General features: G+C 22.8%; 1 protein-coding gene across 1 annotated transcript; it reads right to left on the reverse strand.

The window, feature by feature from the left end:
• Window positions 1–1,318: 1,318 nt before the first annotated feature.
• Window positions 1,319–7,609, reverse strand: LOC112598430 (tafazzin homolog). The gene is made up of 4 exons (XM_025344892.1): window positions 7,080–7,609; window positions 6,886–7,011; window positions 6,671–6,819; window positions 1,319–1,865 (listed from the first exon to the last, which is right to left on the reverse strand). Exons 1-4 carry the CDS (start codon window positions 7,204–7,206, stop codon window positions 1,470–1,472), a joined length of 798 nt encoding a protein of 265 aa, XP_025200677.1. The 5' UTR covers window positions 7,207–7,609; the 3' UTR covers window positions 1,319–1,469.
• Window positions 7,610–19,387: the final 11,778 nt, after the last annotated feature.

Genomic DNA, 19,387 nt, shown 5'->3' on the forward strand with positions numbered 1-19,387 from the left:
AAAAATTATTTTGAATAAATATATATGGCAATGAATTATAGTTGTGCGAAAATTTAAATTTCAATAAAAAGCAGAATTTAAAAAATTTATGTTGAGCAAAAAATTTCCAGGCCACAATTCAAATGAATAGTTATTATTATAATTATTGACACTTTATAATCATTAAGTTCTCATGTACAGTGAATACAAACCTAAAATATAGTTATTTGCAATACAATAGTCACAGTTATATATTGTGCAAAAATAAGGAGTATAATAATTATCACACTAAATTTAACTATGTAAATCAACATAATTAAATGATAATTTAATACAAATAGTATTATAGCATTTGTTAATAATAGATCTAAAAATATATGTTCTATTAATACGAACTTATATAATTTTAACATTTAGAAAGACACATTTGTAAAAAAAATAATTTAAAATTATAATATTATATTAAGTAATTATAAATTTTATTAAATTACAATGTGTCCCGAAATTGGTTACCAATGACCACATATTTTTATTTTTTTATTACAATACCGTGTAAGATTAATAGATTTGACACTAAGCTCAATTCTTAAGTCGATTATTAAAATAGAAAAAATCCTACACTTACAAATTTATTAATATAATGTTCATAATATACAATATAATATAATTATTAGAAGTATAACAATGATTATAGATGATCTTAAGTAGAAAAATACTACAATTAAACAGAATTAAAATAAATAATAAAAAAAACACAATATAATTTGCATTTGGTATACATAACATTGGCAAGAATTACAAAGATATTATGTAACAACTAAGAGAAAACAAATTAAAATCAAGTCTCATACCTGTTAATGGCAAAAATATGTCTTGGTAATTTTTTTTACATTCCCAGATGTATTAAGAGATTGACTAGTCATGTTCATTATTAAAACAATCATGATAAAAGTATCTATTGAAATTAAGTACTAAATATATTTAATATTAAGATGTAATTAAATGACTTTCATGTTAATAAGTATAAATTATTTTAAATAAATATCATTCACGTATACTTGATTGGACGGAGGTTATTGACATTCTTAAAAGAATACCAAACATAGATATATTTTTTATTTAAAATACTTAATAGATACATTTATGAAAAATATTTATTGAAAAAATAAAAAATAAATATATATATATATATATATATATATATATATATATATATAAAATTGAGAACCAAATGATTATGTTTGCACAATTAACTTAATACATAAAAATATATGATATTCAATAAGCTACTTATAAACAATATTAAAACATAAAGTTATATGAATTATCTGTAAATTATCTAAACAGACATAATTTGTTAAAATTTATATATTGTTGAGTATTCTCTTTTGCTTTTTTTTTAACTTTTGAAAACATTACTCTCAAAATGCATTTCTTGAAACTCTACTCACCTTAAATTATTTATATTTCAATCATTGCTAGCCACACTGTCAAGAATTTAATTTTTTGTGTAATAATATCGTGTCTTTTTGTAATTTATATAATTCTTCTTCAATTTTATCTGTAATTACTTTACGAGCTTCTTCTTCAGTCACATTGGATTCTTTCAATTTTGTGACTAATTCTTTTAAATCAATAGGCTCGCCAAAATTAAATGTTACTTTACGACCAGTTCGTAAATAATATGGTGGTTCATTAGGTAATATAGTTTCCATTCCTACATGACAAATAGGTACAACAATAGGAATAATAGGGGATTCATATATCATTTGACCAACTCCCCATTTAAGGCGTATGTAGGATTTGCTCATATTAACACGACCTTCAGGGAAAATATGCAGCCATTTACCTTTAGACAACAGTTCTACACCAAACTTAACAGCCTCCTGTAACAAAATGAATAGCTATTATAAAATCAAATTTTTTATTATATAAAATACATTATTTTTAATATTGTAGATTGTAACTAAAATAAGAAATATATTTATTTAAGAGTTAATTTTATTTTTAATTCTTTTTTCTAATAGAAAATGTACCAAATTTTTCATGCCATTTTATCCATAAATTGGATACTAGATAGTAGATGGTATTTCAGCAAAGACAATTTATTTAATTTCTATACATAAACAAGAAATTGTTAATATTTTTATATTGTTTAATAATTTAAAAATAATTTGGACTACTTTTGGTCTAAACAAAGAGAATGAATAATTTTATGTTTAATATTCTTAAGAACAATGAATATATTGATTTTATAATGATAAGTGGTTTTTTTTTATCTTTGTGCCTATTTTCCACCTTTTGAGGCAGCAGTGAAAATGGTTTAATATTCAACTTATAGGATGGTTTTTTATTAACCAATTGAATCTAGTTTATACTTTAAATTAACAAAATATTAAAGAAAAACAGATATTTTTACAGAAATCTAAACTTAGAAAAAATTGATTTTGTTTGGTATAACACAAAAAAGAATAATTATAGATACTTTAAATTATCACTAAATATTTATATAATTTTTATTATGCAAAGTTTTCAAAATATTTTAAATTTTTAAGCTATTTATAGATATTTTATATACTTGATTATTTTTAGTTTTTTTTTTCTATAAAAGTTGGTTAAAAATTTCCCACAAGTTTTTTTACTACTAGTAAAAAAAGTTTATAAAAGTCACATTCTTTGTGAACGATTGAAGTTAAAAAATGTTACAACATTGGATATTAACTCGTAAAATAACTATTACTTGTCAATTAATTTTTTTTCTATTAATGTTGATAAAATAATTTTTAATGGAACAAAAATCTTATGAACAAAATTACTCATAAGTATTATAGCTATTTAAGAATATTAAAATTATATTGCATGATTTTATTTACAACCATTTTACATTCAAAATTTTGAAAATTCACAAATTATTTTGTTGCTAAAAATGTATAAAATGTTCAATTTTTATAGATTAAGTTTGAAATTTAATAAATTGAAGAATTCTTACTGTAACTAAAAAATCTTAATGATATATAAACATGGTTTATTTTTATAGATATTTTAAGATCAGGTATTTTGTTTAAATTAAATATTTAAACGAAAAATACATATTTTAGTTGAGCATAATAATTTAAAAATATTATCCGTGGTTAATTGAAACTTTTAAAGTATATTATTATATTTTATCCACATGGTAATATTTACAAATATATACAAACAATATTTTTGTTGAAATTAATTTATATTACTAATAATAGATCAGATAACTTAATAAACGAAGTTATATGCTATTCTAATCATAAATAAAAAAATTGTTTGAAACGATCGTGTTAAAAAAACATTAAGTTCTAAATATTGACAAAATTGGATATTTTTATAAACCATTATTTTTAATTATATAACCTGAAACTACATTACTAACAATGCAATTAAAAGAATTAAATTAAAAAGTAAATATACTAAATAATAATTTTGGCACTTTATAATAAAAATTAATTAAAGTAAAGGGACCATTTTAAATCTTAAAATATACATTCAAAAACTTGAGATTTAAAAAACATATTTGCTATAGAAAAAAAATTAAGGTAACAATAAAGTTATAAATAATAATAATTTATTTATACAACAGTAAACATTGATTATATAATTAAAGAGTACAATCAGATGCCCTAACTTTCTAAAAGATTCATGTATATGACACACAAATTAAGTCGGTATGTATTATATATAAATTATATTACAATACAGGGTGATATACTAAACATTCTTAATGTGTTTTTTCTTTTAACTATGTTATTATTTAAGATCTAAAAATTTTTTAAATAATCAAGATTTTTAGTACTATTTAAAGAGATGGAGATTTCATGGTAATAATAACTTTTTGTTTTTCAAATGAGATCCACATTTTTTATATTTTACAATATTTAGTTGATAATTTTTTGGAAAACTTTAATGTATCTAAATATTCAAACGTATTAAACTTTGTGTTCTAAGGATAAAATCTAATGATACTAGTCCAGACACCCAGCCAGTAATGTATTCAGTATATTCTATAGGAATAGCTCTATAACTACCATTTTTTAAGAGTAAAATCATTATCTTCTTTTTACAAGAGTAATTTTTATTTGATTCTATTTACTAACTTAAAAAAAAAAATATATGTAAATTAATTATTAAAGTATCTTTTTACAGAAAAACAAATTGGATATTCAAATGTAGTTTAAAAATAACTTAAGAAGAGATGGAGTAGAAAAGGTAATGAATTGAAGATGCATATAAGTAAAGAAAACCTAAACATGCCACTGCATTTAAGTTATACAAACAATTTAAATGTATACTTATACATTTAATTTAATTTAGTCATGTTTTAATTAGTTATTAATTATTATTTAGACAATTATAAAAATATTGTAATTTACTTGTAATAACATTGTATTCTATTATATGTAAAAGCATATTTTTAGGATGTCTAGACATCCCAAAATATTCTTTGGACCCTTTATGTTATCGAATCAAATGTTAATCATCAATATACATTAGTATTAATTGTATTACATAATTTTATTATTAATTGTATTACTTTTCAAGTTTTTCAGAATTCTGGTAATAGTCATTACAATTTATATCATACAATAATGACTGACGTTTTTCATGTTTACTGTTTATTAAATTGTTAGTTCATTCAACAGATCTATATATAGATTAGAATTGGCTGTATTCTATAGTTTATTGATAGGAATAAGTATTCCCACAATTATTATTATATAATTGAACATTTGGTAGGAAAAAATTAAATCATTAGTAAATTAATTTGTATGAAAAAATGAATTGTTTAAATTAGTAAAATAAAATTCAAAGTGTAATTGATAAGACACAATACATCAATAAAAATTTAATTAACATAAATTATATTAAACTATTGCATAGAAATAAAAACATTTATTTTTTCGTACAATTTTTTTTCTATTTTTTATTTTTTAATCTGGTTACTCTTAATCTAAAATCTAAAATTTCAATATTCATTATCGATATCTCTATACTTCTATAATATCTTACACATAGGTTAGTCTAGTATGTTATATATTTAAAGAAAAAGTAAATACCCCATATAATATTTGAAATTGTATTTTATTTAAATCATGTTGTATATTTTCAGCTTGTTACTATATTATATTGTATGTAATTTAAAGTTCATGCTTATCTTATAAAAAGTATAAGCTGATTTTAAAATATAATGAAAATTAATTTTAACAAGTTATTTCCCACAATATTTGATACCAGCATTTAATTTTTAAAATAAAAATTAGTGTTTAAATAAATAAAAAGTGTGATGTTAAAGAATCATTAGAAAATTGTCTTATTTTTTACAAGTTACTATAAAATATTAGTTGCTAATTATGCTGTTATTAATTTATTGGGTACAATTATTATTATCATTATTTGAAAATTTTGGAACACTACAAAAATTATCAAAATACAACGAGTAATCATCAGGTAATAAATTTTAAACAGGTTGGCAGTAGGGCGATAATAAACAGGTTAAACACCTATAGTTTAATAAGTCAAAAATTACACATTTTTACTTTGATTTAGATACACTAACATTTAAAAAAAATCATTTGTTGAATAACTTAAAAAAAAAACGTGATTCATATTTAATGAACAAAAATTTGTATTACTATAAGACCCTTCTTAAATGGTACAAATATTCAAGAATACAAATACATGGTCTTTAAGAATGTTTTAAAAAGCCAAAAAAATATATGTAAATATATATTATTATAATAAAGTGTCAGTAGTATTAACAATCTCAATTATAAAATTGCTCTATAATATAGTATAAATTATAATGAATGATTTTTTAAAAGAATATTATTCAACTTTTTTTTAAAGATATATTATTTAATTTTTGTTTTAAATTTTTCAATGCAAAATAAAATACTAATTTTAAAGCATAAGACAGGTATGTACTTAAAACAAATTATATTAAAATAAACACTAATACATACAATAACATTAAATATTATCAAGCTAAATTTTCAAATTTATTTTAAACTAAAAAAATTCAAAAATAATGTCAATTTATATTAATGTTATTATTTTATTATTTTTTTTTTTTTAATTATTTTCACTAAGAATTTATTATTGGAAGGTAATAATAATTTATCTATTTAATAAAATTAAAATTCATTAAAATCAGACTACAAACAAATTTTATTGAATTAAAAAATCAATCAACTAGGATTCAATATATATATATAAATGACCTTTAATGACATACTTAATAAATCAATAACACACTTTTAATAATTGTATACATTTAAACGTACATTTGAATAATAAAACAATCTATCAAAAATTCATAGTTAAAAACCATTCATAATTTATGCACATATTAAAAGTATAAAAATAATTACCTTATTAAAAAAATACCTAAAGGCCATTTATACTGATATATAGGTAATATAATTCCTACAAACTAAGATAGTTAAAATTTTATAACATTAAGTTATAATTTATCAAGATAATTTTAAATATAAACATAATAATATATAATCTATATAATCATTGAATTTCTTTTTCTTATTTTTAATTTTTATCAATTTTACTATCTTTAACATTTAATAATATTTTGTATTTATTTTAATTAGGAACAATTCCATGATAAAAAATTACAATAATAATTTATAGTAAAAGAAATGTAATTTACCTGATATACTCCAGCACCTCGAATTGTTGGCACACATTGACCAAGCATAAAAAAATGTGCACAAAATGGGTTTGTAAAGCATATGTCATTGGCAGCCAATGCCCAACGCATTTTATTTGACATTATTAAATTTTTCCAACTAAGTGCACCTAAAAAAATTCAAAATTGAGTTGACTAAAAAATAAAAGTTAAAAGAAAATTCTATATCAACATACCCCAAATACCAGGATCATCAAAACAAGAGTCATGATTAGATACTGTAATGAGAGGTATGTGCTTGGGTCGATTGATCGCTTTGTCAAATGAGACGAGATTGTATACTTTTGCCTTGTTGAACCATTCTATAAAAAAACACACAGCATTCAAGAGGAGTTCCTTAGATGTGTTGAAAAAGAGTGCGGATACTTACTGATGAAAATCTTGCTAAATATCCCAACAGCGGCTAATGTGATGCAAGAAGCAACGTTCCAAAATAACCGTCGATTCCTGAGTTTTGGCAAAACCCAATCAATGTTGTACTCTTTCTTTACAACCATGGTTGATTACAGCGTATTACATCGGATTTGGATTTTTCTTGAAAATATCTGTTTGCACGACCTTCTTTCTGGTCGCGTGTTACTGGCAACGCGCACGGTTTATGAGGGCACTACTCATCGATTTGTTAACGCATACATGAATAACGAATATTAAACAATACCGGGAAAGGTATAACTATCCTGAATTTGTGAATAATAAATGAGAATAATAACGGCAATTATGTACAATAATACGTAATAAAAAAAAAAATAAATAATATGTATTAGGTATGACGACGGAAACGACACGGGATAGCGAATGCGGCGACGGCCAACCACCACACTACAGCGCCGAGCTGAATTACATATTATTGGCAATATTATGCACTATTATTATTATTATTATTACCGTTCCGCACGGGCACGACGGCAGCGGTCGTTATCACTTATCTCATGGTCGCGGGTTCCCCGTGGTGGTTATGACGGTAGATAACGGACACGTCGGGCAAGCGCGCGCAAGTGTTCCTCCCACCATAACTATCGACTGACCGCGGAGGAGACCATCTAAAATGTATACGAATATTGAACATTGTATAAACGTAAAAAACAACCGTCGACTGGCCGACCCTGAACCCTGGAAGCCTTGACAACCCTGATTATGTGTTAGTAACAGGTTGACGGTAATGGTTACTGGTATTGACTGGACGGGCCATAATACCCCATGCAAGTCCGAAGTAGAAAATTTCCGGCTACGTTTTTATAAGATAATCTATAATGTACAAAGGTATTAATTAATTAGTACTAAATAGAAGTACCTACCTACCAATCGGTATAAAGTGATAACATATAAATTCTATCAAAAAACCAATTATTCGTTTTAAAACATTTTAATATAGGTATATGCGTTGTATATCTATAGTTATAATATTCTGACTATAGACTTCATGATTGATGAACAGTTAAACCTGCCGCTACTAAAAAACATTTTAGCATAGCAATCTTAGAAAATCGTTTTACAATATTAGACTTGTCAAAATATAATATTACTAGAAATTCGATTTTTAAAGCAAATATACATTTTATATAGATACCTATCTATTCAATTTTTAGATCGACTTGCCATTCTACATTTTACAAGGGGACTCAGAAAAAAAATTACCTGCCAGTGTCTACGATAGATGTAATTTAATATCTAAATATAGATACTATAGTCTGTGATGTATAAATACGGCTAACTTCAGGTCAAATACATTTTTAACATTCACATACTGCCATACTAACTATTACAAATTTAAAATTAATATGAAAATTAGGTATATATTCTTGAATTAAACATGTTATCTACTACAAAACAGACCTTCTGATTCAGATAAGAGGGAGACCAGAACATTTTAGGAACAACATTCTACATTATAAAATATGTGTTTATAAATAAATATAATAGTCTTAAAAATATCAAATTGGGTTCATTGTGTTTTTTTCTAAATACAAATTGAGGTATAGAACCTAAGAAATTATAGTAAAAAAATTATAAATTTCAGTGCAGTCAAAACAATAATTTTCTTTTGTTGACATTAAATATTATTAAGTTGTAAATTTGCATTAAACACAATATCTGAATAAAATAAATATAATTTTATGCCACTACCACTCTACTTTAATCACTAATATTCATCGGATGATACTACAAAATACTTTCTCAATTTTAAAATTTTTCTATGCGTACCATAAATTATAATACTATCTACTATACTGGCTTGACTTAATTGAATAAAATCAGGAAGCCGGTGCTAATTGGGTAAATACTAAATAGCATAGAAGCAAGTAAGGTAATTTTTTTGATTTAGAAGAGAGGGCTATTTATATTGTATCAGCAGCACAGATATATACAGATTTTACCTCCGCACTCAGTAATTTAATTAAAATTTGAACTTGAAATGCCTATAAAAAATATTTTCCTAAATACATTTAGGTACAAAAATAAAAGTTTTTATGGATATATAATCACACAATAGTTTTCAATTATTTTAATTTATTGAATTTCGTCAAATTCTTACTTCAAATGTATGTAAAAAAAAATGTGTACAAGTATTTTTAATATTTTTATATAGATATAATAAAAACTCATGTGGAATCTTATATTTTTAAAAATTTTTACCCAAAAATTTAATAATTTTTTGCAATTTTAAAAATAGCTCAAAAATAGTTGAAATTTTTTAAAAATGTTCTCATGTAATGAATATGATAATAGGTGTATTTGGTGAAAATTTTAAATATCTACAATTTTTTTTTCTGTATAGCAAAATATCTGAAATTGTTTTAGAAAAATATTTATTTTATATGTGAACATTAAATCTCGTAAAAATTTAAACTTTAAATGCTTATAAAATGTTAATTTGACTTTCCAGTAGAATTTTTTTTTTTTTATATTATTTGAAAAACTTTTAAAGAACCTTGGTTTACATTTTCAAATTTTAGGTAAAAAAACAAAAAATTTTACAAATTTTGTCAATATTTTAATTTTAAACGCTTATAAAAAACGCCGTGATCATAGATTGTTGATATATGTATTTTAAATGAGAAATTAAAAACTTATGAGAAGCTTTGTATTAAATTGTCAAGCTTTTTTACCCGGTGAATAATTTTTAATCAACTTTTATAGAAAAAATTTAAAAAAGTTTAAAATTTTCATATTTTTATTTATTCATAAATTATAGAGTTCCAAATATTTTACAACCATCTATCAAGTAGGCAATTTAATGTTAAATATTATTATCTAATTAAAATATTAAAACAAAGATTGAGTTTACTACATAGTTTTTAAATTTTGTCTAAAAACCTTGAACATATCCATCATTTTAACGGTTTGCCCTCTTCTAATGAAAATTAATAATTATATATGGTTGGATATGTTGATGAATAATTGTTTTTTTTAAGGGTTCGTATTTTTAAGTAGTATCTCTAATTTTTGAATTTAATATTTTTTTGTTTATGTATTTTTAAATCAAACTTTAAATATAAATAAAGTTAGTTTACAGGAATTTGATTATTCCATGACAAGATATTTTCTTATGAATGTTTTAAGCATGCTGTAGGCTGTAGATACTACTATTATTTAATACTAAATTAAAAATTTAATAGATTTTGTTTTATTTAATTTAGTTCAATAAAATATTGATTTTCAATAAATAGGTATAAATGTATCTAAAGTAATCAAAACTTATATCAATAATTAAAATAAAATGATGCGAGTAAAAACAAATTTATGTATAATTTGTTTGATAAAATATGTTTATATAATATTAGTGTTAAAGAAAAAAATCATATTAATTGGAAAAACTCGCATATAACAATATAGTCATCGATTAAACTCGTTGGTGTCTAAATACTAGATAAACACTGAAATTCAAATAGCTCAATTAATTAATGATGTTTATATAAAAATGCTCAAATTCTAGCAGAGCTACCTTGAAATAGATGATACTTAATAATAAATTTCCATTAAATTTATAAATTTACCATAGCGTATTAGTGTATAACTATCTATAAAGTTATATGCATATCATGTACCTATATAGTGTATACATTTTAATATTTTATAGTGTGTAGAAAATTTCATTTAAAATTTATATTTTTTATTTATTTATATTTACCAGACAATAATTAAACTAACACTATCCATTAATTTACTTTCAGTTATCTTAGTGGTATTGATTATTAGAATGTGGAATATTGATGTATTAATAGTAATAAAAATAATAATTAATTACATCTTAAGTAATTATGTATAGTCAATTAGATATTAGATAAATCTAATCTGTAGTTATAATAATAATTAATAATGTATGTAAAAACCGGGTAAAAGACTTCAACGCGTTCTGATCATAAACCATTTATAAATTGGTGGAAAAGTTATTATAATACCCGTAAATAGTAACACCTCCATAATAACCACAATTTTATACTGTGGTAAAAACCGTTTCGGTTGAAAAATTGAGATTATAATAGAATATTATAAAAAATACAAACATCTACATTTATTTACATTGTACTTAGACTAATCCTCGATTATTGTGAAGTGTGAAGATTGTTTAATTCATCCGGATAGCAATATATTTTCAATTTAAGTTACTGAGGTAGATCAAATTTTCATTTACCAAACTTGCAGATTCGTTGTATCTTTGTGTTTGATGAAACTTGTAAAATTTTTTTTAGTAGAATATATTACATTGCATTTCTTTCATCAAACATCAATGCTAATTTGTATTTATATCCATATTTAGTAATGAGAATGCGCATGAATGTTACCTTGAAAATAAAAATAATAAAAATAAATTAACACCAAGAAATAAGTTTCAAAATTAGTTAATGCATAATTATTTTTGTACTTATTAAATTATGATTTTGAGTAATAATTAAAGTTTATACATATACTTATTGTCAATTTTAAAATGTTTAACTAGTATTTTAACTTAGCTTTGAAAATAAAAATGTTGAGTTAAGTCCAAACAGTAAACATGGAATAATATTTGGTATATACTACGTAACATACGCTAATTATTAATTATAATTTTAATTTTTAATTTATTACTTTGTGTTTATAGCTTGTGTTATTACTCTTTTCTAGAGCAAGGACTTTCATGCACTATAAAAAATCATCAATTATGCATTTAAAAATATGCTCTTAAGCATCAAAAAATTAAAAATATGCAGTCAAAAAAATGAATACACTAAAATTTATAGCTCTAAAAATTATATTTTTTCTTTAAATATTTAATTTTAATCATTTTATATTAACTCTTTATAAGTTTTAACTAAATTTGGTATCACTTTATTGTAATCTAATCTACAGATTCGCAACTATGATAAAATTAATCTCTTTCGTCTTTATGAGAATATAGAAACAGTTAAATATAATAATTTGTGTCTTTAATCATGAAAAATACTTAATAAAATACATGATTTTCGAAAAACCTTCAAAATATGCATTACAAACTAAAAATATGTTCTTATAATCAAAAAATATATACTTTAAACCCAAAAATGTCAAAATATGCAAAAATATGAATTAACAACTTTGAGATTTTGGTCATAAACATTGTGAAATGTATTGTGTACTTACTCTGCTTACGAAAAAGTAAACCAGAAAAAATAATATGCGAACACATGAAAGTCCTTGCTCTAGAATCATTTCAAATTTAAATTTTGTGAATTGTGATTGCGATGAAATTAAATGAAATGTACAAATGTCCACTGCGATCTACAAGTGCTAAATAATTGTTTTATCGTGAAATTAATTATGTAGGCAGATAATTCTATAGCTCAAAGGTTGACCACCTTTTTATCTTTAATTGTAGACAAATCAAAAAAAAATAAAATAGAAGAAATGAATGTACTGAAATTTATAGATATTCCTGAACCCTTAGGTGTCATTACGTGGTAGCCTCGGGTAGCAATTGATACCCCACCATTTTTTTTTGAGGTAGCAAATGAGAGGTACCCTATGAGAAATTTATAAAAACTTATGTGTTACTTTATTCCAGTAGTTCTTAACCGGGGTGATATGTCACCTTAGGGTGACACGGACCTAGCTTAGGGGTGACGCAGAATTTTAAGAAGAAAAGAAAAAAAAATTTAAAAATTAATTTTTTCGAAAACAATCATATTATTTCTTATAATTAATATATTATACACCTATACCACCACTGTCATGTAAATAACATAGGTACCTCAAAGTTCGTATCTTTATAATAGTTTGTATTATTTATATTTAATCTTTTGATCCGATAAACGCGTGCACCTAGTAATTTGTCGTGCGATAACGCTGCGATACACAGCTAAGATTGTTTATTATTTTGATGTTAGGGTGACGCAGTGTTTGATTCTAGTGGCTAAAGGTGACAGAATCAAAAAAGGTTGAGAACTACTGCTTTATTCTGTAGTAAAGTAAGTAATAAATATTTATTTTAATATTTTGATATTATGTTCATTTATTTAGTTATTGTAGTAGTTGTATCTATAATAAAAATTATTATTTTATCAGTTTAACTAGATAATATAGTTTAAAATTTGAAACATTAATATAAGACATTTAATTGATTATATTTAAATTATTCAATCCATACTCTATAATTGACCTCTAGAACACATCAATTATGCTCAATGTTGTATATTATGTATTAAATATTAATGTTCATGGGGGCTAAAGCTCATTAGCCCTTCCTTTTCTGGGTTATCACTGTTGTTACCCCATGGTTTTACTCCAAATGACGCCTTTGAACAGACTGAATCTATTACAGTATACCTATGCGTTGATGACGATGAGCACACTAAGCGTGTTAGCATAAGTCGAAAATAATTTTAAGCACACTTATAACTTATAATAGATACTCTCGTATTTTGCATGCTTATGCATAAATGTCTACAGTAATAAAATAAAATATGAAATATAATAAAGTAAAATATAATAATATAATGTAAAATACAATAAACGCGTACGCTATACAGTAATAATTAATAAGTTTTAGTTACAGAAACAGTAATTTATTTTCAAGGAGGTATCTAATATTAAATTGTAGGTACGCACTAATAACACTGATTATATATATGAGTTATATGTATCACGCGTGTAATTATTGTTTGTAATCGTGTGCGGACATGTTTTATTATTTTTCTTTGAATTTTTTTTATCTAATAAATTACATTTTCATGTTTGATTTAAAATTTTTACAAGTCACCTAGATCATCATAAAACCTTTTACAGTCAAGAATACATTAGATTTCAAATGTTTTGGAATTTTTTTTATGTGTCATCACTTCTTGAAAAATTATTTGAATTTTAATTTTGGGGATGGTTTATAGTTGTAATAAATTGGATATAGTTAGTACTTTGGAAGATCAAAAATAAAATATTTTCAGTAATTTCCTTAATAATTGAGATAAACAAAAAAAAAAAAATATATATATATAAGATATTTAAATTTATTGACATGTCTGAAGCTATTATATACACGTTGAATGTACTACAGCATGTTAACGTAAGTAGACAATAATTTGTATTTAAACATTTCAAGCACGCATATACATTATAGTTGACGTTCATAAATATTTAAAAAAAAGTTATAACTAGTACTTACCTATATGTTTAGGTTATTCATTTTTAAGTGAATTTATAAACAAGGTTATCCTTAACTCCACTAATACTTGAAATTTTAATTTTTAATTTTTTTTTTTCAATATAACATTTATAACACATAATTAGTGTGAACTCATATATGACAATTTTCCAAAATTTTATTTCTTAAGTTTCTGACTTACACTGATATTATTTGGCTGTTGACTGAGATTTTAAATAATAGAATTTAGTACGCAATTTTCATAGCTCATTTTTGAATAAGTATGACCTTCCTTCACATTCCAAATGCAGATGGTTTACATTCCTTGGAATTTCCTCAGTAATTTCCAAATACTATCTATTGTGTTATGTTTTTTTTGTTTGGCACTGATTTTTAGAATGTAATTTATAACGTCTTTTTATACTTTTAAGTTTAAATTTTTACAGATCTCCGAAATCATCATAACTCCAACAGGCAAAATGTATTAGCTTTTGTTAAGAAATTTGTATAGATATTAATTAGGAATAATACACATCTGTAATTTGAACCTTAAGTATAAACAATAGTAGTGCTATTAATTTTAGAAATTATATTATCTTAATTTTATATTTTAGTTTAGTCTAAAATCAATGGTAGTATATACATATTTAAATGTTTAAAAATAAATTTATAATATAATGTATCCAATTACCAGTTTACATACCTATTTCATTAAAGATAATATGTATTAATGACATGAAAAAAATCTTTTTTTACCTTTAAATAAGTCTTATAAGTTATGAGTCTTAAATAAATTTCAATAAAAAAATATTCATAAAAACCCTTTAATATACGATATTATTGTATTATTATAGAATATTATAGATATTTTTCTTCTCTCTTATTTTTTTTTTCGTGATTTTTCTGTAATTTATTTATTTGGTCATGTTTTAATATACACGATTTATTTGTTATGTTGCTCTAACGGAAAATTATAAACTAATGAATAAAAAAGTTTATTTTTTAAATACATGCAAAAAAATTATATTTATTAAAAATATAAAAAAAAAATTACACTTATTATACCTACTTAGTTTCCATGAAAATTATTTTAATTCCTCAATTACTCATCTATAAATCACTAATCAAACTACATAGTCTGAATGTATGGTATGTAACTATGGAGTAATTAAAAAAAAAAACAAACCTAAATAAAATTCAAACTTTTTAAAATAAAAAATTTATTAATACATTTTATGCCTCGAACTAGAATTTCCATTCCGATTTTAAAATGAAATAAGTACACGAAGAAGCTAAATTCACTATCAACGCTTTCATAACCAACTTATCTCCAACAGTAACCCATTAATACAAAATCTCGCAGTTCCTACTATTTCTAGGAACCCACCCAGACTTTTGAAAAGAAAATTGTATCGTTACTTTCCCTTTAACCTTTCCTTCTAAACGAGGATAGGTACTTTACGTGTGATTGCTCACACCAAAGTATATTCTGTATATATTTTATTATTATTATTAATTGTGTATGTGATTAATAAAATTAATAAATATGTTTTCTGTTCTAATCACATAGTCTAATTGTACCTCTAAGATATAGATTATTTATTTCAAATAAAGAAAAAAAATTAATACTGATTAAAATATACAGATAGCCTAAAATAAAAATGTAATAATTTAGTAAGTATTCATCAATGATAAAGATATAAATTAATACAAATTATTTAATTGATTTTTATTTAGTGATAAACTAATAAATAATAACACTGATAATATTTTTTAATGTTTAACCCTATAACAAACACTATATTCAAAGTTAGCCAAGAAATAACACGTTAAATAATAAAATTACTTGTGTTATTTATATACAATTCCATATATTCTAAATTTAAATACAGTTATTTGCAATTTCACACTAATTTTTTGGTTAAATTAAAGTTCACTAGTAATTATATAAAATTACAAAAAATATAAAATTTATAAACATGGGTTTTTTTCAAAAGTTAAATTACTCCAATAATTTTGAATGGAAGGTTTTACATAATTATTCGAGGGCCATATGAAAATTGAAAAAATTGTTAGTGATTTAATGATTTACAAATAAGCTATTCTATACATAATAGTAGCAGTGGTGGATTGTAAACAACCATTAAAAGTTACCGTATTCGATTAAGAAAAATATTAATCTTCATCCTTTAAGTGACCAACTGCATGAAACATTTTTTTTGAAAAAAAAAAACACGTAATATAATATACTTTTTAATTAGAATATTCTTACTGTGAAAATCCTCCTCATAACTAATTGATTTGTAAATTAAAATACAGCTATTTTTCAAACATACATACATGTTGATTAAATTTATAATTTTTTGGATGCTTTTATTGTATACTAAGTACCTAATTTGTTAAATTAATCAAATGACTACAAGTCTCATATCATGATATAAATTGTAGCTTATATTTAGGCTCTTAATATTATCTTATGTATCAATGCATTATTTTATGTTCTTTTATCATAGGCCATTACCAACTTTCATGTATGAAGGATATTTCAATTTATAATGCAATGAAGGTTAGTATTATTACAATTGTCTGAGACAATTTAAAAGAATTGATGAGTATGAACTATGAAAGATTTACCCATTAGAATATCGGTAATTTATTAGTTTTTACATTTATTTATTGTGTATAAGTCTACGAATTCCCATTATTATTGTGTATTTGTGTCTAATCTGTCTTTTCCATTTGTCTTTAGCTATTTCAACTCAATGCTGATGTGGTAAACAATATCAATAAAAAGATATAAATGACAATGACTGCATAAATTAATTAATCAGATATAAATTATTTTTTATTTATACTGGTTAGTTCATTCATTTGGTTTATTATTATTTGTTGATGATTGTTATATAACATTTATAAATTTAGTTGTAATTATTTTAAGTTTTTAGATTATTTTTTTTTTTTTAACATAGTAAGTTTTGAGTTTTGAAATAACTTAGATTTTTATACGTTATAATTTAATTTCTATATTGTACTAATTTTAGTTTTATCTTAAATCATGTATTAGAAATTAGAGTAACCCTGTGGTATAACGGCGCACTTTTTATTTATTTAACAGCAATTATGTTGTAGTATACACGTTTTTGACATACTGTTATGTTGTTATCTTACAATACATATACTGTAAATTGCAATTTTCGAGTCAAAAGTTGATTTTACCAAAACAAATACCATAAATTCTAAACAATTAAAAATTTTAACAAATGCGTCTTGTTACCTAATGGCTGAGATAAAAGTGCGCACCTAGTGGGGTAAAAATGTGTATACTAAATTAATTCGTAAAAATCTATTTTATTTATCTAAAAAAAAATATGATTTAATTTATTGTTAATGAATTAAATAAATTTAGATAGAATAAATAAAATGAAAACAACTTTTTAGTTTAGGAATAGCATAATATTATCACCATTAAAAAATAAAACTATAACAATAACAACTTAATATATTATGCAGAAAATAAACAACTATCAAGTAACTAAAGTAAATATCTTGTTTAAAAAAAAATTAATTAAATAATGTAAATAGATATTCATTTTGATGCTATAAAAATAAAATGTTTTTAAATGTATACTAATCAGATAAGAAATACTGCTAACTTTTGCCCCATATTCAATAAATAATTTTACCCCAATATGATTTTTGTGTAAATAAACTTGTAGCAAATTCAATTGTTATCATATCAATATCTTACTAGTATTGACGTATATTTAATACTTTTACTATATGAAAATAAATAAAATTAACACCTAACGTGTCGTTAATTAGTATTTATTACTATACTTTTATTCTACTCAAATTTAACATTAAATCAATGAAATTAATACTTTAATCTCAAATTGATGTTAAAACTTCACCAACTGTCGAAAAAAATATTTTATCGTGTCTGACTATGATAATAAAATCATAATAACAAAATAGCTTAACTAGATGGTAAATATTAAATTATTTATACATAATAGTTAATTTTGTTCTATGCGCCATTATACCCTAGGTTACTCTACATATTAATTGTAGCATATTAAATGTTTACGCTGATATAATGAGTTAAGATTGTAATACTTTAAATATTTTAATTGAGATGTTATTAATTACAAGTCTAATAACTTATTTCATCATAAAATTTTCACAAAACTATATTTTCAATTATTTTAATTCCTTCAATAATTATAAATAGGTTTTAAAATAACTTTTATGATATAAAATATTTTATTTATATTTAAAATAAAAATAAATAATGCCTAATTTAATAAGCATTTTGAAATCAGTGTTAAATTTAATAAAATAAGTAAATAGGTTATATCAGAAAAAAGTATGACATTGTAGTAATTTTTTTCTTTTTGTCTGGCAGTAAATATTAAAATTATGACAAAATAATGACACATCCACAATACGTGTTGTTGTGTTATCTTTATCATATAGGTACGTTTAAAACATACGTAACAAATATGCATTCAGTTTCAGTAGTTCTTATTTTGTATTACTAGTAAGTAGTAATAATATTAGAGTGAAATTTATTTTTATCAAGTTTGAAAGCAAAACTTAATCTGTTTTTTCAATATTTTAATTTATAAAAAAAAATATTTTAACAGTAGCGTCATTTAATTGATTTTTAATAAAGATTCGCATATTTTTATACAGTGAAAAAACTATCTAGAATTTATCCATTTTTCAAGATAATCAATTTAAAAAATTGGGCCAAATCACAATAATAATTGTATTATTATAATTAATAGTATAGACTATAGGCTTAATAAAGATATGTACAATTTTTTTTCAATTTGGAATTTAACATATTTAAAGTCTATCGTTTGTTTGAAAAGACAATTCAGACAACACAAACGGGTGTTAGTTAAAATAATGCTGTTAACACGACACACATACACAATTCTCTAATGAATTTTCGCAGATTTTAACAGATCATAGAACGTTACGATGACATTTTGTAAATATAATATCAATTATTAAAAGGAAAGATATTTCATCTAACTAATTCTTCATTCTACAAACTTTAAAAGTAAGACAAATATAAG

The sequence above is a fragment of the Melanaphis sacchari genome, unplaced genomic scaffold, assembly GCF_002803265.2.
Source record: "Melanaphis sacchari strain LSU unplaced genomic scaffold, SCAv2.0 Contig48_pilon_pilon, whole genome shotgun sequence".
Taxonomy (NCBI): Eukaryota; Metazoa; Arthropoda; class Insecta; order Hemiptera; family Aphididae; genus Melanaphis; species Melanaphis sacchari.